A 21983-nucleotide genomic window follows, 5' to 3' on the forward strand; every position below is an offset into this window, starting at 1 on the left:
TTTGTTGTGACTGTTGTAAACTGCTCTTCCTAAACTTAAAAGTGTTTAGAGTTGTATGTGCAGATGCGTTTCCCTAGGATTTAGGCAACCTGTGCTTTCAGGGCAATTTGCCTAAATAGTGTGCATTTAAACTAATTGCAGTCATTCGCTAAATTGTTCACTATGGTCCAAGGTGGTGGTGGGTTTTTAAGGTAAATGTGGTAAGATTTCTCTCCCTCTGTTGACTTAGTTCTTGATTTCCACTTAAACTTAACTAGTGAAAGTAATTGTTTATGAAAAGGGCCAAAAGGGCAAAAGTACAACTAATAAATGTTAACACATGGGAGATGTGAATACAATCTACAGGGGCCAAGCATCTCTAGACTCTGCTAATCTGGAATTAATATTTAGAATATTTCCACTCCTGTCTTGGAGGTTCAAAGTAAGCATTTAGAATCTGTGGCTTTTTTAGAGCAAAAAAAAAAAAAAAAATGTGTTCTGTGCTATCCACAGTTCTCACTTTATGCCTTTAATATTCTGCTACAACACCTAGACACTTTCACATTTTATGTTCATTTATCATTCATCATTTTCCCTTGTCGAATTAGTTTGCCAAATTGCTTTCTGATCAGGACTCTTCAAGAAAGCAGAGTTCCTCTTTGGCAGGGACGCAGGTACTTCTTAACAGTATTTTGCAGTCGTGAATTCAGAGACTCATGGAGAACATCATTGAATGTACACTTGTAACTCCTTGATTTGAATGATCCATGTAGATATTTAGACTACATTCAAGGACTAGGACGGCTGGTTGCATTGAGAATGTTTGTGGCAGGTAAGAGGAAAGTACAGGAGCCACACATTTTTGTCTTTGATTAACATATAATTAACTTAAGAGCATATTTCTATGTGAATAGAGTGTTTAAATCAGAAAACTTTTGTTAGTTCTAGATAGATCCAATGCAAAGATTTTCAAGACCTAAAGTACAATAATTAAAAATGTTATCCTTTTCAGTAAAATCAAATATTTTTGCCCAACTAAAAATAGGGTAATATCAGTGGATTATTGTACCCTAAACTATTCCCCAAAGAAATTCAGGAGTTAGTGGGGGAAATCAAGAATGGTATGTCATGGTTTGTTCTTAAAAGGCACAAAAGGCTGAAAAGACTGCTATCATTCTCATATGTCTCATTAGAAGCTGGAAATTACTCAAGAAACCTATAAGCACAAGCACACATATATGAGTGGGTTTGCATTTTTCCTTAGCTAGTACTTTAAGCCATTGTAACTTCAACCTAACGCTTTCCCTCTGATTTCTCTGTCAAAATACAGCATGATTTAGGATTGAATAATAGTAAATACGGGTGGGAAAGCACTTGTTATGAAAGATGCTCCATGAGCATAAGGTATTGTTATTTCATCTGATGAGAGAATGTCTAAGTTTCAAAACTATTTCATCATCAATATTTTATGCTAATGAATGAAACAGCAGCTAAGCCAGAGGCCACATGCAAACAGAAACACACTGCAAAATATACAAAGAACATTCTTCCTCCATTTGTTTCCTTAGCAAATAGAATTTGATTACCGAGTTCTTCATGGAGCGATGAGTCTTTGTGTTTTATTTCTGACTATAGACAGAGATCTGTCCCTCTGCCACGGAGATGTTGTCTTATATGAGAGTCATATTTCAGCAAACATAATTAAACCATCACAAACAGAGTCTTCCATTAGTCAGACCAGAGTTATGGTGGTTGTGCTTTAGATTCATAAGAAAGTATTTCACGTTCTGCTGGGGGAAAAGAAAGATCGCTAAATATTTCATGGCTTTTCTTGATCACATTGTTTATTTCTGAGCATTTTAAAGAGATACTTAATTTTTCTCGACAGCTATTTTTGTCAACACGTTAGAGAGATAGATATTAAGGGCAAAATTTGCATGGGATACCAAGAGCTGGTATTTTCCTGGAATGATGCTTACTGGGTGTATAAGAATAAATCTCACGCTGTTCTCCAGAAATGTCCTTGGCATATGATGTGTTCTCTAGAGCTATATTCTGGTAATGTTCCACATCTAAGGTTTCGAGGAGGGGGAGAAATCATATTTTGATTGGTGTCGTTCAATATACGTTTGGGTTTCATGCAAAAATAAAATGTGGACACTAGAGGGTGCTGTTTGATTTTCTTTTTCACTGAGTTGTGCTGCGGATTCCCGTGAATCAGGGCCCTGAAAAATACCATCGTGTTCTAACCAGGACCAAATTGCACTGCTCTACAGGATGTAGAAATACCCTGAGTTCAAGGAGAGAGGCTGGAAGGTTCAAAATGGGGTAGATGCTAAATTAATTCAGAATTAGTAAAGAAGTAATTCTTTATTACTTTAAACCTGTATGATTGTCATTTTTTGATAATTACTTAATTTCCTTGGTTGAAAGAAGTTTTATTAGATTTCAAGCTCTCACTAAATGTCAAATGGTTCTAAAAATAGCTAGAATATTAGACAATGTGAAACAATTGGTGCTCTCAAGTTTTGGCACTAGGATTTTGAGCAGAGCGCATACTTACTACTGGTTAAGAAACTAATTATAGAATTCTCAATTGTAAGAAATGCCAGACCCCGAGATGTTTCTTTTTGATATCAGAGAAATACCAAGTTAATAAGATTCCCAGTTTTCACCTTCACTAAATATGTGCTTCCCCCTCACCCCAGACCCCCATCCCCCCGCCCTGCTTCCTTGAAGCAAATCTTTTTGAGTGGCAGGAGAAGGCAGTGTTCTGGAGTTCTCTAAATATATGATATCATATGGTTTATGTTTGTATCGTGTCATTTTCTAACCTAAGAATATTTTTTAAAAAGCTTAAAGTTCTCGTTTTATAGAGAGGAAAGTTAAGGTATTGTGATCTCAAATGATTTATTTCAAGCCGAGAATTAAATTAGTAGAAAGGTCAGGATCATCTCCTAGTTCTTCTGCCTTGCAGACAGTCAGCTAAGGGACCTGTTTGTTTTTGGTTCTGAAGATGTGTTTCTCTTTAATACAGATAGGCATGACTGGCTCAGAGACTACTTGGCAGCCATCACCACAGATTCCCAGTTCTCCTCCCTTCCAGTTTCATGGGAAGTTCACAATTCCCCCTCTCTGAAAGTTAGTTCCAGCCATGTACCTTGCTTCGGCCAGTGGAATGGTAACAGAAGTGTGTGTGTCCCTTCTGGGGTGTGACCCCTAGCTGAGGTGAGCCCCAGAGCCTCATTTTGAGCTGGCAGCATCAAAAGATAATGAAGTGTCAAGAAATAACAAGTGCTGGTGAGGACTTGGGGAAAAGGGAATCCCTTATTGGTGGGAATGTAAATGGGTGCAGCCACTGTGGAGAACAGTATGGCAGTTCCTCCATAAATTAAAAATAGAGCTACCATACAATCCAGCAATTCCGCTTCTGGGCATTTATCCAAAGGAGATGAAAACACTAACTCAAAAAGATACCTGCACCCCCGTGTTCACAGCAGCATTATTTATAATAGCCAAGATACGGAAACAACCTAAGTATCCATCGATGGGTGAATGAATAAAGAAGGTATGGTCTATATATACAATGGAATATTATTGAGCCATAAAAAAGGAAGAAATTCTGCCATTTGCAATAACATGGATGGACCTTGAGGGCATTAAGCTAAATGAAATAAGTCAGACAGGGAAACACACATAGTATGTTCTTACTTATATGGGGGAATCTAAAAACAAAACAAACAAAAAACATAGAATGGATTGGTGGTTGCCAGAGGCATGGTAAAAATGGGTAAAGAGGGTCAAAAGATACAAACTTCCAGTTATAAAATAGATACATCCTCGGGATGTAATGTGCAGCATGGTGAGTATAGCTAATAATACCGCATTGCATATTTGAAAGCTGCTAAGAGAGTAGATCTTAAAAGTTCTCATCACAGGAGAAAAGATTGTAACTGTGTATGGTGATGGATGTTAACTAGACTTTTGTGATGATCACTTCCTAGTGTGTATATATATATCGAAACATTATGTCATATTCCTGAAACTGATGTAATGCTATGTCAATTATAGCTCAATAATAATGTGATTCAGGGCTTCCCTGGTGGCGCAGTACTTGAGAGTCCGCCTGCCGATGCAGGGGACACGGGTTCATGCCCCGGTCCAGGAGGATCCCACATGCCGCGGAGCGGCTGGGCCCGTGAGCCATGGCCGCTGAGCCTGCGCGTCCGGAGCCTGTGCTCCGCAACGGGAGAGGCCACAACAGTGAGAGGCCCGCGTACCACAAAAAAAAAAAAATAAATAAAAAAAAAATAATAATGTGATTCTGACACAGGAACAGACAAATAAGCCAATGGAAGAGAATCCAGAGCTCACAAACAGAACCACAGACGTTGAAACTTGATATATGATAAAGGCGGTACTGAAGTCTCATGGGGAAAGGATAAATTGTTCAATAAATTATGTTGAGAGAAAAGAAAGATAATAAAGTCTCATCAACCTCCCTCCCAGGATGGAAGTAAGGATCAGAGCCCCCTGATATGAGAAAGAGAGAAATCTTTGTTGTTTAAGCCACTGAGATTCTGGGGTGTTCTAATATGGCTCTACACCTAGCTTATCCTGATGACAGACAAAGGTGTCAACCAAGTGAGAAAACCAAAGGCCAAGAATTAAAGTGTGGTAAGAAAGGATTTAATTAAAAATCTAAAAAACAATTATAGTGTTTAACTTAGAAATTTCTAGTGACTTTGATATGAAAATCAATAAAGAGAAGTTATTAAATATGAAAACATTTCCTCCTTGTATGTCTTCAGTTAAAATTCATCTAAGGAAATCAAGTAAAAAAAATAAATGAGATGTTACTGTGTTCAACTCAGAATCTGATTGTGAAAACCTAAACCTTAGACTATGGAAATGAGAATGGAGCTCTGAATCTGCTGATCTTGAAGTGGGGGAAAGTCTGGAGTTGAGGATTTTCACGTGAAAAAAAACATGTGCATGACATCAATTTCCATCATGGTGAGGAAGAGATACTGTGTCTCTCCTAGAACAGATGGTTTGATTCCTTAATCCATCTCAATGTTCAGCATTTTCCCAAAAGATCCTAAGATGTTTAAGTTGAAGCAGATGCATATTTTTCTCCATCAGTACTGGTTGTCCTCTTGGCCGCATAGCATCTATGACTGTCAAGCTAGAGCTTGTGGACCCTCCCCGGGGCTGGGAGAGCAAAGCCGCTCAGTGCAGACTCAGTCTATACCCCGCTTCTTCAGCCCAGTGACAGTGTGATGCCGGGCCTTTTATACGTCAGACAACAGGAATCGTACCCACAACCCACGGTCAAGGACGCTAGGATTTCTGCTCAGCGTTTCTGCCCAGAGTTCCCAGAGAAAGAAAAAAATGCCATCAGCTTAAATCCAAAACAACTTCAAAATACACTTGAAGTGGCATTTACTTTGTTTTTAACCTTAAAAAGAGAGGCACCCCAGGGATATATTTCCCAGGCCCTCTATTATGTAGTTAATTATAGTAAATGTGGGGTTTTTGTGCCACATGCGAAAGAGGACGCTGCCTGCTTCTCTTCCACATGGCACCTCACTGAACACCCTGCTAACGCTCTGTCAGGACAAACAGCCACATAACAAAACGCATTAAAGTGCTGGCCAGCAGGGCCTACCTGCTCCAATTGCTGCTGCTGGCTTTTTGTTTTTTTTTGTTTTTTTTAAATCAGAGGATGCTATTTAGTGTGCAAAGCTTAACATTGATAAGTATGATTCCAGCCACGGAGTAATGAGAATAATTGAACACAAAGTTTATTTAAGCATAAAACACGTTAAAAATGATTTGGTTGATTTGTGAGAGAGAAGAGTTTGGGTCTGAAGAGACGGATGGGGTGTTGGGGTTCCCCAGGTCTGCAAACAATACATGCGGTGGCCACGTGGCCCGGCAGGGCTGGAGGACACAGCGGCGGGTGTGGGGAGGGGAGCAACCCAGGCGCATCAAGGTCAGATGCTTCCAAACATTGGAGAGATTCCTTAGGGGGAGTCAAACCTTCCAATCACCACTTCTCAATATTCGATATCATTCCAACAGGCCCTTTCTCTATAAAAACTATGATACAAAAACAGCACTGGTGGGATAGATTTCTCTGGTCAGATTTCCGACAGACTTGTCTAACCAGAATTTTTTCCTTTACCGGTTTTTCATGCGAACCAACGTTTCTAGTGACAACTAATTGGAAATTTTAGGCAAGATATATGTTTTCCACAACTGGCTTTTAGAAGCCCAGTTGCATACCTTGAAAGAGGAGCATGGCATTTCCCTCTTTTCTGGAACCCTGACCGTTTGGGGCAGGTGGCATCACTTTGAGACAGTGGGCAATCTCAAATAGGTTTTGACTTAAGGGCACACACCTTTTATCCTACAGGGAGTTGAAGTAAGTAAATTACAGTACTTTATATAGCAACCTTGAGTTAATTATGAGGTCATGCCTGATGTATAGACAAAATGCCATAATGAAATCTGGGTCATGATGAGAAGCAGCGTCCAAACTTGAAGTTCAATGGAAGAATTAGAGGCTGTGAACAGAGAGAGACATAGTAAGTCCTATGAAAAAAAATATACCTGTTTGACATGGATCAGACATCTTTGTGGCATTCCAATAAAGGAACCTACTTTCTTCATTGCCAAGAACCCACTTTCTCCAAATGGCCTGGACTCAGGCAGCATGGAAGCGAAATTAACCCAACCTTTAGGAGAGTCCTGCTAACTTAGAGGGTACCAGGGACACCTGGCAGCCAAGGCTATTGCAGGAAACCTTGTTTGTTGGATCACACACCCCAGTCCCAGCTCAACCCAGGTAGACATGGGGCCAGATCTAAGGCCAATATTTGGTACTTAAATGGCTGGATAACTTCCTTCTTTAAATATCACCTTCATCTATACAAGCAGCTCATGCAGCACAATATCAAAAAAACAAACAACCCAATCCAAAAATGGGCAGAAGACCTAAATAGACATTTCTCCAAAGAAGATACACAGACTGCCAACAAACACATGAAAGGATGCACTAAATCTTTAGAGAAATGCAAATCAAAACTACAATGACTACACACCAGTCAGAATGGCCATCATCAAAAAATCTACAAACAGTAAATGCTGGAGAGGGTGTGGAGAAAAGGGAACCCTCTTGCACTGTTAGTGGGAATGTAAATTGATACAGCCACTATTGAGAACAGTGTGGAGGTTCCTTAAAAAACTAAAAATAGAACTACCATATGACCCAGCAATCCCGCTACTGGGCATATACCCTGAGAAAACCATAATTCAAAAAGAGACATGTACCACAATGTTCATTGCAGCTCTATTTACAATAGCCAGGACATGGAAGCAACCTAAGTGTCCATCAACAGATGAATGGATAAAGAAGATGTGGCACATATATACAATGGAATATTACTCAGCCATAAAAAGAAACGAAACTGAGTCATTTGTAGTGAGGTGGATGGACCTAGAGTCTGTCATACAGAGTGAAGTAAGTCAGAAAGAGAAAAACAAATACCATATGCTAACACATCTATATGGAATCTAAATTTTAAAAAATGGTTTTGAAGAACCTAGGGGCAGGACAGGAATAAAGACACAGATGTAGAGAATGGACTTGAGGACACGGGGAGGGGGAAGGGTAAGCTGGGACAAAGTGAGAGAGTAACACTGACACGTACACACTACCAAATATAACATAGATAGCTAGTGGGAAGCAGCCGCATAGCACAGGGAGATCAGCTCGGTGCTTTGCGACCACCTAGAGCTGTGGGAGGGTGGGAGGGAGATGCAAGAGGAAAGGCATATGGGGATATACATATGCATATAGCTGATTCACTTTGTTATACAGCAGAAACTAACACAACATTGTAAAGCAATTATACTCCAATAAAGATATTGAAAAAAATCACTTTTATCTTTTAGATAAAAGAGCAGGGACCAAAAGGTTTAAAAAAAAAAACCAAAATGATGCTAGAATTCCTTGGGCGTTTTCCTCATCTCTCCTTCTTACTTTCTGTAAGTCTCATAGATCAGTTGCTGACCGAGTGGGCCTCACATAGGACTGTCTCCTTCTCAGGGTCAAGAACTTCCTATGTCCCCAGCTGCCGGCCCTGAACGGGAGTCGTGCTCACCTCTGCAGCTCTTGCCGTCCTCCTGCAGGGTCCCCGTCACGCAGCTGCACAGAGGCCCGTCCACCCGGCTCGTGCAGATCTGCTCACACCCTCCGTTGTCCTCACACCAGTCCAGCCCTGAAAAAGAGCCGCTGGACAAGTTACCTGCAGACAGTCCAGCTCTTCAACTCGTATCTAAGGGCAAGGCCTTAAAGAGAGGAGTGGAAGGAAAAAATCCCGGTACTGTCATGAGTTTTTAATAGTCCGTGAAAAGATTTCATTATGGAAGCGGGCAGGCTTCTCAAACTGGGGTCCCCAAACTGGCGTCCTCAAGCTCCTTGTTCACCAGATTCACATAGTAGGCAAAACACACCCCAGACTTAGCCCGAGCCTTCAAATCCCACTGTTTTAATCATTTATAGTGTGTTTTAGGGAACATACATACTTTTTCTCCTAATAGGTCCCACTGAAATGATCTGTTCTTTAGGTTCCTTGGTGTAATCTGTGGCAATCCTGGAATTTTGAGGGCAAGTCTGAAAGACAAAACACCGGAGGGAAAATTTCACACAATTAAGCTGATAACTTATTCTTCACCACGTTTCCACCTCCAAAAGAGGCAGTGGCTCAGCCTGGAGCACTACTGCAGCTCAGATTAATTAGAATCAATCCATTCTTGATCATTGAGCCCACTGGGACTCGGGGCTTTATGTTGAACAGAAGTAAATATATTCTCCACGCTAGAATTAGATTCAAAGAGGCTCCCTTCCCAGGGAGGAGGATCCTGTATCAGATCAGACAATAATGTACGCAGCAGCATCTGTAAGTAGCTCTGACCATAATTCACATCTCGATTCGGCCAACATGGGGCGAGCATAAAGCTGCAATGTTAAAGGTTAGGGACCAGGTACTAGTGCAGTAAAATCTTAGGGACGTAGCCTGGCGTGGTGGGGATGTAAGCCTGGCGTGGACCAGATGATTGGTTTGTCACCTCATCCCGCCAGCCCCTCCAGAGCCTCAGGCCTGGGTGTGGATTTGGACGATCTGTGGGATAATCCCTGAGCCCGGGAGTTTGCTTCTGTGGTGGAGGGGAGCTTGGCCCCATCGCTCACCTCAGATGCAGGGGGCCTGGCTCTTTGAGACTCTGGCATATTGGTTCTCAGACAGGGCTCATTTTGCCCCCCGAGGGACACTGGGCAAAGTCGGGAGGCATTTTGGGTGTTGCAAGTGGGGAGGAGGTGATACTGGGGTCTACTGGGTAGAGGCCAGGGATGCTGCTAAACAGCCTGCAGAGCACAGGGCAGCCCTACAACAAAGAATCATTCGGTCCAAAACGTCTGTAGTGCTGAGGTTTGAGAAACCCTGGTCTAGTGTCATGCCGACAACAGACTGACCTTGCTAAGTCAGATAGAAGGAGTAAATGGTCATCATTCTACCCTGCTCTCTTATTGTTCCAGATGACTGCCACTCCTAGGCATCTGAAGGTGGTTCCAATTCAGCCACTGCTAGGAGCAGTGAGTCCTAAAGAACTCTGAAGAGCCACCGCCGTCGGGATTCGTGACGCCCCACGTGGGGAAAACTGGGACTGAGAGAAATAAAGCTAAGCACTGAATTTTCACGCTCTCACTTACTATTTTACAGGAGTACTTTTCTGAATCACAGAGGGACACTGCGCAGTGAAGATGGACTTCATCGTAATCCCCAATGAACTTAAAGACGGTGACGTGGAAGCGACAGGTGAGCGAGACACCGTTTTCCTCGATGCCAATGGTGTTGTCTTTAATGTTCTGACACCTATTCGGAAAAAAGGGACTCTCTGCTTCACACTTTCACGTTTCATACAAAAACCATCATGAACGGTAAAAATGCCTTTGCGTTTGAAGGTGACCTCTGGGTGTGGGTCTGTCATTTACTACGACTCCCTTATAGTTTCAGTTTGTTGGAAAAGCATCAAATAGCACCTCAAATTAGGATCTTAACTACAGCTAAAACCAAAATGACCACGGGCCTGCACTCAATTTCCCTACCCGCCCGTTTCTCATTCCTCCCCCTCACAATGCTGTGTTTTACTGATATCAGTTTAATAAACACAAGATGAGTCCTTACATCTTCTGTACTTTCTTCAGTTAATTATCAGTTTTGGCAGGGGCCCCTTTTTCCAGCTCTATTGGGAAGTCTGTTTTCACTTGTGGGAGCTGGAGAAGACAGACCAGCAGTCAAAGATGAGCTGAACGATTGTTCTGATGTAGGATCACTCCCTTCCCCTCTCCTTGTGGTCCTGAGCCAACAGGCAGGGACACAGGTATCTCGCCTCCACCTGTTAGAGTTTCTTAAATGGACCACAGTCTCTTATGCCCCAGGGTCTTTCATGTACTGTTTCCCCCACCTGGAAGCCTCCCTGCACTCCTTCCCCTGCTAACTAACCCTGCTCTTTCTCCAGTGCCCATCTGTGGCTCCCCCTCCTATATACACATGCCCTGACCGGGCAGGAACAGGTGGCTTTGCCTGGATTTGCCAACAACACCCTGCTGAGCCCCTGGGGTGCAGGAACCAAGGTGTAGTCCTCACTGTGTCTCCAACACACTGGAGGGCACACAGTAAGTATTTAAAAAGATGTGGTACATATATACAATGGAATATTACTCAGCCATTGAAAAGAACGAAATAATGCCACTTGCAGCAACATGGATGGGCCTGGAGATTATCATACTAAGTGAAGTAAGTCAGACAGAGAAAGATAAATATATGATATTCTGCTTATATGCGGAATCTAAAAAAAGTGATACAAATGAACTTATTTATAAAACAGAAATCGACTCACAGACTTAGAGAAAGAACTTATGGTTACCGGGGGGAAGGCTGGGGGCGAGGAATAGATTGGGAGTTTGGAGTTGACATGTACATACTGCTATATTTAAAATAGATAACCAACAAGGACGTACTGTAAAACAATAAAAATGAAAAATAAATTAAAAAGAATACTTAGATGCTCTTTAGTCAAACTCACACAAATATTTGCCTGAGAAGCAATAAAAGCTATGACCCGTCTTTCAGCTCTGAGAGAACGTGTATGTGTATATATAAAGCTGTATTTTTACTTTTGAAACATTACGTATAGTATTAACTCTCAGAACCGTTTTGTTTGAAATATGGTATTAAAATTATACTTAATTTTTAGACCAAAAAAAATCTTTTTTTTAGACTGGATGAATCAGTGACTGAATGAATGAATTGTGCTTCCATGGCCAAGTTTGGCCCACTGCGGCCAAGAAGCTCTTTAAAACGATCTTATTGAGATAAAAAGGGTGACTCTTTTCCGTATGTTTCCTTCCCCTGGCCCCCAGGATTCAGTATCTTCGTGATAAGGAAAATTAAAAATGGAAATTATGCTTCAGCATTCCCACGCCTATTCAGTTTGGTAGTTAGTCCATAAGGCAATAGTTTCCTAAATGCTTTGAAACAAAAACTTACTTGCCATACTTTTCCTTGTCACTGTGACTCATTTGAATAATCTAAATTGGTTCAAGGATTCTACAGCATTCTCAGCCCTCCAGTCTTCACGCAGACCTTCCGTCTTAACTAGACCCCCAACTCCCAGAGAGATGATTCGAGGTTTAAGTGTCAGAAGAACAGGAAGCAGAAGGAAGGAGCCTCGGGAAGCAGGGACAGGCTGTCTGGATGCCGCCTTAGGGGGACAAACAGACCGAGCACTAGAATCCTTTGTCCACTATCAGAGGAACAAGTGTCCTTTCCTCTGGGCACATGAAGAGAACAGAGAAGTGACCTTCGTGTGCCCAGACCTTGGCATCACTGGTAGATGGCGGTGGCGTCTCTGCCCCCAACGTAGCTGGAGAGGAGCGGCTGGCCCCTCCCCCCCAAACTCTGATGCGGACCCACTCTGCAGCTCAGCCGTTCCGCACTGGGCAGCAGTTTTCCCGTAAGCTCACTGGGAAAAACCAATAACCACATCCCTCCAAGAAAGGTCAAGAGGACTCATGAATTAAATTCTCTCACACGATGAAATTACTTCACACCCAACAACGGTTTAATTTGAAGACCTTCATGCGGACCCTGGGGGGAGCTGAGATTTATGAACCCGCTCACTTACTCTCCCTCTCTGGGTCAACTCTATTAAATACCGTTTAAAAAATGCTAAATGCCACTGTGTCCTTCAAAGGCGGCCCAAGCCTGCCCACCCGGGTTGTACAGCGGCTCAGATCGTAGCTCTTTTACTTTGGGAAAGGGCCATGGCTGGGGCGGGGGGGAGGGGGAGGGAGAGGAAGGGAACAGATGAAGAAACGGAGACCTGTGATGTTAGCCAGAGCATCTGGGCCTGTTAAGATACCACATAGTCACCAAGTCCTTCCCTCTGCCTCTAGGGAGGCTAAAACTCAACTCAAAAAGATAGTGCCTTCATGAGGCCTTTGCTGAAAATCCCACTCTATGCCTCAGCAACGCAGGCCACAAGCCACACCTGGCCGGGTAGGGAGTTGATGCGTCTTGGTGCTTGAAAGATTTCTTCCTCTGCCCCTTGCTGGTTGGGTGTCCTTGGGTGAGCTGTGTACAGGCTCTGAGCCTGTTCATGTGCAAAATAGTGGCTAGCTATTGTTTGTCTGCCTAGAACCATACTCTTCTTCTTTGGGAGAACCATCCCTTCCTTCCCCAACTTTAAGGCTAATTACAGTATCCACAGCACTCCCTGACCAGTCCAGGGAGGGATGCTGACTCAGGCCTGGGATAGGGTTCAAGAAACACTACCCCCAAACCTGGCACCTTGAATATTTTAAGCTGAAGGAGTTTGAGAAAATGGCAGAAACAGGAATGTCACTCTTCTCACCTGAAACAGGTCATAAAGCCCTTATGTGAGAGGTGCCCTCCCTATACCAGAAGGAAAGGAGCATCCTTATTTCTGAAGACAAAGGGACACTGAGATGAAACTGAACAGTCTGGCTAAGATTCCCTGCAGTTTACTACAATTACCACATACTCTTGACCTTCTCCACGACTGTCCACTCTTCATCAAACCGGGCATAACAATACTCAGCATGAACTGTTTCTTCGAGTCTTCGTTTCCTTATGAAGACTCCCATGTCACGTAGAACTTAACATTAGATAAATGTCATGCTTTTTTCCTGTTAATCTGTCTTTGTCCATTTAATGTTCAGACCCAGCCAGGAACCCTAAGAGGGTCAAGAAAATCTTTGTCCTCTGCAACACCAGGCAATTTAATGTTGCATCTCCTCCAAACAAGGCAGAGGAAATCCATCCAAGAAAGGCTAATCATACTCCTTCTCAGGGATTCCCTGAATTGGGGTTAGAAGGAATGCTCACTCCGGGGGGGGGGGTTACAATGCTGAAAAAAATGCCAGTGTCTAACGAGGTCAATGAGAGAGACAGAGACAGAGAGGGACAGTGACTGAGACAGAGAAACAGAGAGCAAGGGATAGAGGGAGGGAGAGAGTCGACAGCATCTGGCTTCCTGGACCCAATCCCTGAAGCCGCATCTGCTTAACGTGATTTGGTTTTGTAACCATGAAGTGCCTTGCTTTTGCATAAACTAGTTTGAAATGGTCTCTACCACTTACAAGAGAAAGAATTTTGATTAACATAGTCAACTGCTTTTAAGAATTATGGTACTGGGATGATGGAAATGTTCCAAAATTAGATTATGGTGATGGTTGCACTTCTCTGTAAATTTACTAAAAATCATTGAATTTTACACTTAGAGCAAGTACATTATATTGTATATAAATTATGTATGCAATAAAAAAGTATTGTTGCTTGACAAAACCAGTAAGTATGTTTATAAAATAAAGATAATTATCATGGTTGTTGTTTGGTCCACAGTCTTTTCTTCTTTTTCATTCACCCATTCATTTATTCATTCATTCAACAATTTTGTTGCATAACCACGCTGTTTCAGGAAATATGCTAGGTGCTGGGCATATACTGGTAAGTAAAAAAAAAAAAAAGTTTATAAGCTATCATTCTAATCCCTTTTTAATTTTCATAGATGTCCTATTCACCAACCTTTAGTTATTCTCCTTACATCCTTTCGTTTGCAGATAATCCACATTCAACTCAGATTGAAATTCAAGTAGGCAGGACAGAATGCCCTCTTGGGTCACATTGAGAGTAAAGCATTTTGTAGTTAATACCACATGGAACTGGTGACCTACCACTGAATTGCTGTGGATTTTAAGCACTGCTTGATTCACTAAGCCTCAGCCTTCTCATCCGTAAAATGGGGCTTATAATATCTACCTCATACGTTGTCATCAGGATTAGATAGTTCTTGGGTGCAAAATGCTGGCCCTGTAGGTCGTCAACAAATGTTAGTTCCCGTTCTCTTCCCTAAAAAACAGTGTAGACAAATCTAATACTAAAGGCTCTGAGACTGTCCTCCGAGAAGAGGCTACCCACCCTTCTTCAATGATGAAGTATCGGAGCTTGTCATTGCTGTCGCGGGAGGGGGTGGCGTAGCATTTGTTCAGCGTCAGAATCAGATGCGTGGAATCGGCTCCAACCACAAAGACCCCTACATACAGCACATCTCGAGTTGTCAGCACCACTTCGCCCTGGCGGTATGGATGTTTGTAGGAGGCATTTTTGTAGAGCGCCATCTTGGTGGTGAAGCTGCCTTCTTGGGTTGGAACTGTCAGGTTAATGACGCTACAAGAGAAACAGTCATAAGTCGGGGAACCCCAAGCAACGTTATCTATTCAATTACTTACCATTTTCCAGGCTGCAAATGCAGAGGGAAGGCCAAGCAGAGAGTAGTAAAGTCTAATAATTAAATTTAAATAATTAAATCTAATTTTAATTAAAATTAAAAATTCAGTTCCTCAGCACCTCTCTCGCCCTGGCACATTTCAAGAGCTCAATGGCCACATACAGACACTGTATTGGACAGTACTGATATAGGACATTCCCATCACTGTAGAAAGTTCTATCGAACAATGCAGGTCTAAGGCATCTAGGTTCAGAAAATATGAATTATTCTCTCCCTAGTGCTTCAAAGACAGATGCTAGCAGTTTTGACTGTGCTAACCTTAACTGTCAAGGAAAAGACAGAGCAACGTGCACAGCCCATGAGATTCTCTACCTTAGCATAGGCTTCACGACGGAGTCCAAGGAGATCTTGATATCCAGCTCATAAGCACATGAAAATTCCACACTGATCGTCCTGTCCCTGGTGATGATGTTGCCAGTATTGTTGGCACTTTCTATCCAAATGGTGTTTTTATACATGATATGAGTGGCATTGGACTGCAAAGCAAAGGGAGGTCAGAAATCATTAAATCTGGGCACGAGCATGTGGCTTGCATTTCAAATCCACGGGCCGGAAAGTGGAAAAATGGCTTCATTTCATATATAACCCAGAGGCCAATATAAATCAGGATGGAGCTAGTCTCAGCACTTACTAGGAAAAAAGTATTAACAATAGATGTCAACAGCACCCTTCAGTCTGATAACCTTGAATGCCCACGGAGGGTGATTTCATGTACCACTGAATTCTAAGTACAACCAGTCCCCAGTTATCTGCGGGAACCCAAGCCGGGGACAGCATGAAGTATTGCCATCCTGAGGTAATACATATCTTCTCTTTCAAGTCTTAATTCAAAATCCAGCCTCCGCCAAGTCTTGTACCAGACAGCCCACAAGTACCAAAATGAACACACGCATGTTTCACCGTCTTGCACCTTTCACTCCCTGATAAAAAGTGTTAATGAACACAGTTATCAAAAAAAGACAGTAGGAAGGCACAGGAGGAAGAGAAGTGAGATGCTTTGCTAACCTATGAATTGGATAACCTGACACAAAATGTTGTGACCTTGCTGTATTTCTGCAGCCAACTGTTAAGTGATGTCAGGGACACCCTTACACCCTGAAAGAGCTGAACCCAGCTGTCTTTACCTGGAAGAACAACAGAAGCATGAGAGAAGTAAAAAATGTGTCAACATGCAGGGCAAAGGACAGCAGACAGCGCAAACCAGGGAAGGAAGCATGTCACTTATCTTGCTTTCAGTTCAACCACTTAGCACCCAATGATTATTTTCCCGCTGTCCTTCATTTCGCACGTGCCTTTTGCTGTTTTCCAAGGAGCATGTTTCTAAGTCGAACCCCTGAAGTTGGCTTAAGAACAATCAATGTGCAAACACCTGGAGCTGTCACCACCTCAGCCAGGTGCTCTCTCCTGCCCTCGTTCCTCACCTGCACAATGTTTCCACAGTTCCCTTTGGTGTTGTTGATCTGAAAGGAGATAAAGTCCTCTCCCTCAATGCCGGTGCACTGCCTGTCATTGATCCGCACACCCTCCCTCTCGAAGCCGAGCTGGAAGAGTTTGCACTTAGATATGGACACTTCCATCTGGGCAGCCTTGCAGGTCACCTCTGCATCAATGATGTCGTGGGAGTCTGTGGGGAAACAGTCATTATGAAAGGCACGTCAGTGAGAGTTGGTCTTGCTGTGTGGGTGGGCGAAGCACCCCATTCTCTTTAGAAGAGGCTGATGGGCTTCACACAGAGGCTGCAGCATTTCTAATGAAGCTCTGATCAAACTAAATGAGTATATGAACTCATTCAAAGCAATAACTTGGGCAATCCTAGGGCCTTTTTTTTTTTTTTTTGGTCCATGCCGTGTGGCATGTGGGATCTTAGTTCCCCGACCAGGGGTCGAACCCACGCCCCCTGCATTGGAAGCGAGGAGTCTTAACCACTGGACCACCAGGGAAGTCCCCAGAGAGCCTTTTTTTAAAGGTGAAAATGCTATACAAAGTGTCTTTGATCTTTTCTTCCTAAACCCAGGATTTCCGCCCCGCTTTGGTGGTAGCTGCTGTCCGTAAGCTCCATACCGCACCTGGCTCACTGTGGCCTGGCTAAAGAACGTGCCCCCAGTGAGGGCAGCCCCGGTCAGGCCTCTCCGCAGCCCAGCTGGTACCCAGGCCGGCACTCGGAGCTCTTGTTTTTTGAAATGGACATTTTCCGTGAGTACACAAACACAGGCTAATAAGCACTAAAGAAACGGAGAGAAACGTTTTTATCTGCTCAGGTGAAGCCTTTGAACAGCACATGTGGTCCCCTTCTGCGGAGCCTTCTGGTCAACCAGGCTTTCATTCTCTGACGATGCTAAACGTGGCATGTGCCTTCTGAGTTCCTCGGTTCAGCCAAGGACACGGAGCTGGGAAGCAAAGCACGTCCCCCACGAGCCGACAAAACGAGTATGCTCTTGGCCAGGGCACAAGGCCATTCCTACCTTAAGGGGACTCCTACCTGGAGTCCTAGTTGTTTGCCGTTTGCGTCAACATTTCTGCTTTCTTCAGGACCCACCGAAAAGCTTCGGGCCAGATAAAGCTGGCTTTAAACACGTCTTACAGCACCTGGCACTCTCGTCCTGATTCTTTCATGTTTTCGTCAAACCACCTTATCTCCCTGTGAGTCTAAGAGATCAGTTTGGATCCCTCTGATGTTGAACATGGCCTCAGATGGAGCTGGCTGATGCTATGCATGTCCAAATTTGCGTGTTATCATTTATTGAAGAAAAGGATGTAGCTACAAGGAAACGAACATTAGCCTGCTTTGAAGAGGTCGGGTTCCTTCCTTGTTCTGCTTAAATGCTCATGAAAGCTTCGTTACTTGGGTTTCTAACCCACAGTGTGGGACGTGCGGGCTCCCACCCGAAAGCCTTCCTACATGGCTGCCGGGCGTCTCCCGCGGGGCCTGTCTGGCTGGGGGTGGGGTGGCGGCAGGTGTCACTCACTGTTTCCGTAGGGAGGGGGCTCCATGCAGCCACACAGCTCCCCTCCGTTTTCCAGCTCACAGGTTCGATTGGGACAGTCCGCTCCCAGACAGGGATCTTCAACCACTCCTGCTAAAAAGGAAAACAAACAGAAACACAACTTGATTTTCACACCAGTGCACGGTAGCATGTGGTCACACTCTGGACTCGCCACTTCAGTGGACCTGGTGTGGTCAGATGGCAGATGCAAACCAACAGACAGGGCAGCCTTCCGGGAAATAATGACGATACTAGTAATTGGGTCCTTGCTACGTGCCTCATGCTTTGGTGGCGTTACCTCTTCCGACCCTTACAAGCTCTGCCAGCTAAGTATCGTAGCTTGGCATCACAGCTGAAATGCACCCAAGGTCACACACAGGTGAAGGTAAGAGGGGAAGATGGAATACACAGACACGCTTAACTGCCAGGACATCCCGAGACTGCTGCACTTCCTGCTCTGTACCACAATCATATGCATTGGTATCGTTATATTTATATAAAGAGTAGGGTCCAAGCCATTTACCTCTAGATTCCCAGCGCCCAGCCACCTCATAGTAGATGCTCAACAAATACTTGTCAACAATGAAGATTCTAGGGCCAGTAAGGTCCCAGAGAGGTCCCTCAAACCAGGACTTCTTAGTCTTTTTTTGATTCATGGTCCAGCTACCCCACAAACTTCTACGTAATTTTATAAAACTAGACAAACTACCTACACACAACTCACCAGCTTTGACTTAGAGTAATGGTACTGTTTTACCAAAGAGGGGAAAACTCTAAGTAAAATACAAATGTATGTGAAGTGTCACCACCAACAGGTTATAAACGATATTTCCGTAGCAGATGAGCCCACAGGCCACCTGTGAGTGCGCCAACATCTCAGTTTGAGAACTGCTGATTGAGAGCATTTCTGTTAGACACTCACTTTTTTTTTTTGAGTTCTTTATTTTATTCTTGATACGAGTTTGTTTTCTGATGATTTGACTCAATATAACAAAAGCACATTTCACTTACATATTTCAGTTGTTATTTCTAATTGTGGTCCCTTGGAAAATTTTAATTTTTAAAGTTTTGTCAAATTGCCATGCAAAAAAAAAAAAAAAAAAAAAAAAAAAATCAAGTAGTCCTGAGAAGCTTAAAGTGAAACACAGCAGTCCCTCGCCTAGGCCCTCTCCACTTCCCTGTTATTTTTCTTGGTCATTTTAAAAGTCTTTTGGTTGTTTCTTCGGATATTTAACTCTGTGTTTGCAAATGGTAAGCGAAAACTGTTTTCATTTAATTTTTACTTTTATCAGAATAATACTGGTAAAAAGTCAAATAATGCTGTATTGAAGAATGGCAATCCCATGTCCCAATCTTCTTATCTTCCAGTTCTAATGCTTCTGAGACAACTATTTTAAATCTTTTAATTTTTCTAGTTTTTACGTCCATATTTCGAAATATCACTATTTTTCTTGATTTTTCAGTATTAGATCTCTATTGACTTCCTTTTAGAGAAGATTAGGATTTAGTAGACACTCACTTCTTTATTTAAAGACTGTCTCCCTATCCAGGTGTAATAATCCTCATCGTCGTGGCATATGATGGTGAGTGTTGAAGAAACAGCAATGATTCAATCCCAGCACGAGCCAAGTTCTCTTCACGAGTTCAAAAACAAAACAAAATCCCTGAACTATCCCATAGCTGCAGATGCTTCTCCCGACCCTCTGCTAAGTAACTATTATACGTGGGAGGACAGGTATGGCGTAGCATCAGCCTGTCTTAATTCCTAGAAAGACGACTGAAGGAAAGCCATCAGCATCAGTCAAATGCACTTACTTTTTAAAGGCTTCCTTTTGTAAAGACGCTTTTGCTTGCCCAGTGGGTTCAGCACCTAACACCGGTGCTAAGCACGCAACAGCCACTCCATGAATGTGCTGGTTGATTAACACAATATGAACACCACCCAAGAGAATAAGGGAAAGAAAGTGTGGAGGTTACAGCTTCCAGGAAGGAAAGAACCTCACTTACAAACATGATGGTCCACCTACCGCTTGGCAAATACGACATGCCCAATTCAGAGGGAAGTTTTAAGGTTAAAAGCAAAAATTCATACTTAAAAAAAAAAAAATCCACACAATTTTTAAAGTTCAAAACAGTTAACGTTTTTTAAAGTATTGTTTATTAACAGAACAGGGTAAAATATTGAAGTTATCAAACAAACTATTTCTGTTGCTTGCTAACAGAGACCGGTCATTTGCTTGTTAAGAGTTTCTGAAGTCACTGCATGCATATTTTAATGAACCACATTGTTTTCAGGTTCTGAATTAAGTGCATCCCTACTCTTGCTCAGGTTTGGTCTGCAGATTTACTGATGTGCACGCTCAGTCTTGGAGTGAACAGGGCCAGTTTTCATGGCAGTACCTGTATGCACATTGGGTTGGTGGTGCATGTCGAGGGACAGGCACACATCCTGTCGGCCGCAATGTCATACTGCATTCATGGGACAGATTGATCAGTATGTATGTGCACACACATATATGGATGTGACACATTTATGTGTGATTATGTACATACTTATTTGCTCCATGTATTTGATTAACATGGTAAGAAAATGAACAAAGAGAATAATGGATAACGCAGATCAAAATAGTTTTCTTACTACAGAAAAAAAATGCAAGAATCTACAGATCTTTATTTCATCAGTAATATATGTGTAATCCCTTTATGCATCCAACCATGGCTTCCTTGCAACCAGGCAGATACAGCCAGCTCAATTCCAACTCAACTTGCCACTTGCCATGTGCCTTCTCTTTCTGATCTGGGCTCTGACCCATGTTAAGGGAGCCATGTTAAGGAGAGCTGAGTTTGGGGCACTGAAATCAATCAGGAATCCTATACTCTGTCCGGCTATCTTAAAGTCACTAGCTACACTGGTGTTTCTCCAACCCAGAGAACCTCACCTTCCCCAGCGGGTGTTCCAAATTCCATAACTGGTCAGGCAATTAGAGGGGAGTCAGGCTCCACTGAAAATGCGTCCCATGAAATCTGCTACAAGCCCTCACAGCTCTCCACCCTCCAACCCTGGAAGCAGATCTATGGGTCAAGATGCAGACCAGCCAGCCGGCCCTGGACACAGCGATGCCACTGGCAAAGCCGTGCTTTCAACTTAGCAAAGAGTCTGCAGAAATAAAATAATTCTCTTACAGCAATTCTCTTTCTCAATCCACTCGGTGCTGAGGATCCCGAAGGAGCGGCAAGACTCCCCATAGGCAGCCAGGGAGCCGCACAGCTGGTACTTCTTGTGGTTGTAGCAGCCGTCCAGGTAGCAGGACTCGTAGAAGGGAAGGGGGTCGAGCAGCCCGTAGCAGGGCTGGAAGAAGCCCTTCATGTCCGTGAGCTTCAGGCAGTAGCCGTCGCCCTGCATCTTCTGGATGTGCACGTTGTCACACATGGCCGCGTACTGGGAGAACTGCAGCTCGTTGCAGCTGGGGGCGAGAGGTCTGGTCAGGGTAGGAAGCAAAACGAGGCATCCAAGATGGCCGATGAAAGGGCAGACCGTGGCAGTGCCCTTTTCAGCTAACCCAGAAGTTAGTGTGGGATGCTGATCCCAACACTAACAGACTGTGTGACCTTAGGAAAGTCACGGTAATTTCTATTGTTACGCCACTGGGATAAGTGAGGGTAAGATAAAGTGATGGACTGGTAGCCAAAGTGTCAGACAAAAGGTAGATATTGGTATAATAACCATTAACCTTCGATATAACTGATACAATAACTATTAACGGGTGTTCATATAATAACAACCACCACCAATAATAATAATAGTTACTATCACTATTAATAATCATAGCAATGACAGTTGGTAGAATTAAAGATTTGAAAGGAAGTCCAGAAACTTCTCAACCAGTTCCAGTTTAGCTATCAGAGACCGAAAGTAAAATCATCAAAAGAAAATTGGTGTCAGGCTGAAATCGTTTATAAAGGAAGAAAAAAAGGAAGAGAGGAAGGGAAAGGAAGCTTAAACAGACTCATAATTCCTCAGGAGGAACTGAAGCTTGCTCACCTTTGGAAGCCCCAGAATAGCTTAAGTGTGCAAAGTAG

The 21983-nt window shown here is 43.1% G+C and overlaps 1 protein-coding gene and 1 long non-coding RNA gene across 5 annotated transcripts in view; one reads left to right on the forward strand and one right to left on the reverse strand.

Moving 5' to 3' along the window:
• Positions 1-13849, forward strand: part of LOC309826713 — a 91793-nt gene extending 77944 nt beyond the window's left edge. For 2 of the 3 annotated variants that reach the window (XR_014297129.1, XR_014297130.1), the window contains one exon: positions 9768-10198. This is a non-coding gene — a long non-coding RNA (uncharacterized lncRNA). Of the gene's footprint in view, positions 1-9767; positions 10199-12972 lie in introns of those variants that run through there. The other variant, XR_014297128.1, reaches the window with a different exon arrangement.
• LOC309826711 (alpha-tectorin) overlaps positions 5812-21983 on the reverse strand; it is a gene marked incomplete at its 5' end in the record, with an annotated part of 70193 nt that continues 54021 nt past the window's right edge. Inside the window, 9 exons of one of the 2 annotated variants that reach the window (XM_082661004.1) lie at positions 5812-6551; positions 8151-8267; positions 8575-8662; positions 9758-9920; positions 14550-14798; positions 15232-15395; positions 16341-16543; positions 17886-17996; positions 21087-21367. In XM_082661004.1, the coding sequence (XP_082517130.1) occupies positions 6451-6551; positions 8151-8267; positions 8575-8662; positions 9758-9920; positions 14550-14798; positions 15232-15395; positions 16341-16543; positions 17886-17996; positions 21087-21367 (1477 nt within the window). In that variant the 3' untranslated portion in view covers positions 5812-6450. Of the gene's footprint in view, positions 6552-8150; positions 8268-8574; positions 8663-9757; positions 9921-14549; positions 14799-15231; positions 15396-16340; positions 16544-17885; positions 17997-21086; positions 21383-21983 lie in introns of both variants that reach the window. The other variant, XM_082661005.1, reaches the window with a different exon arrangement.

This window comes from Grampus griseus, assembly GCF_964374135.1.
Source record: "Grampus griseus genome assembly, chromosome: 8".
Taxonomy (NCBI): Eukaryota; Metazoa; Chordata; class Mammalia; order Artiodactyla; family Delphinidae; genus Grampus; species Grampus griseus.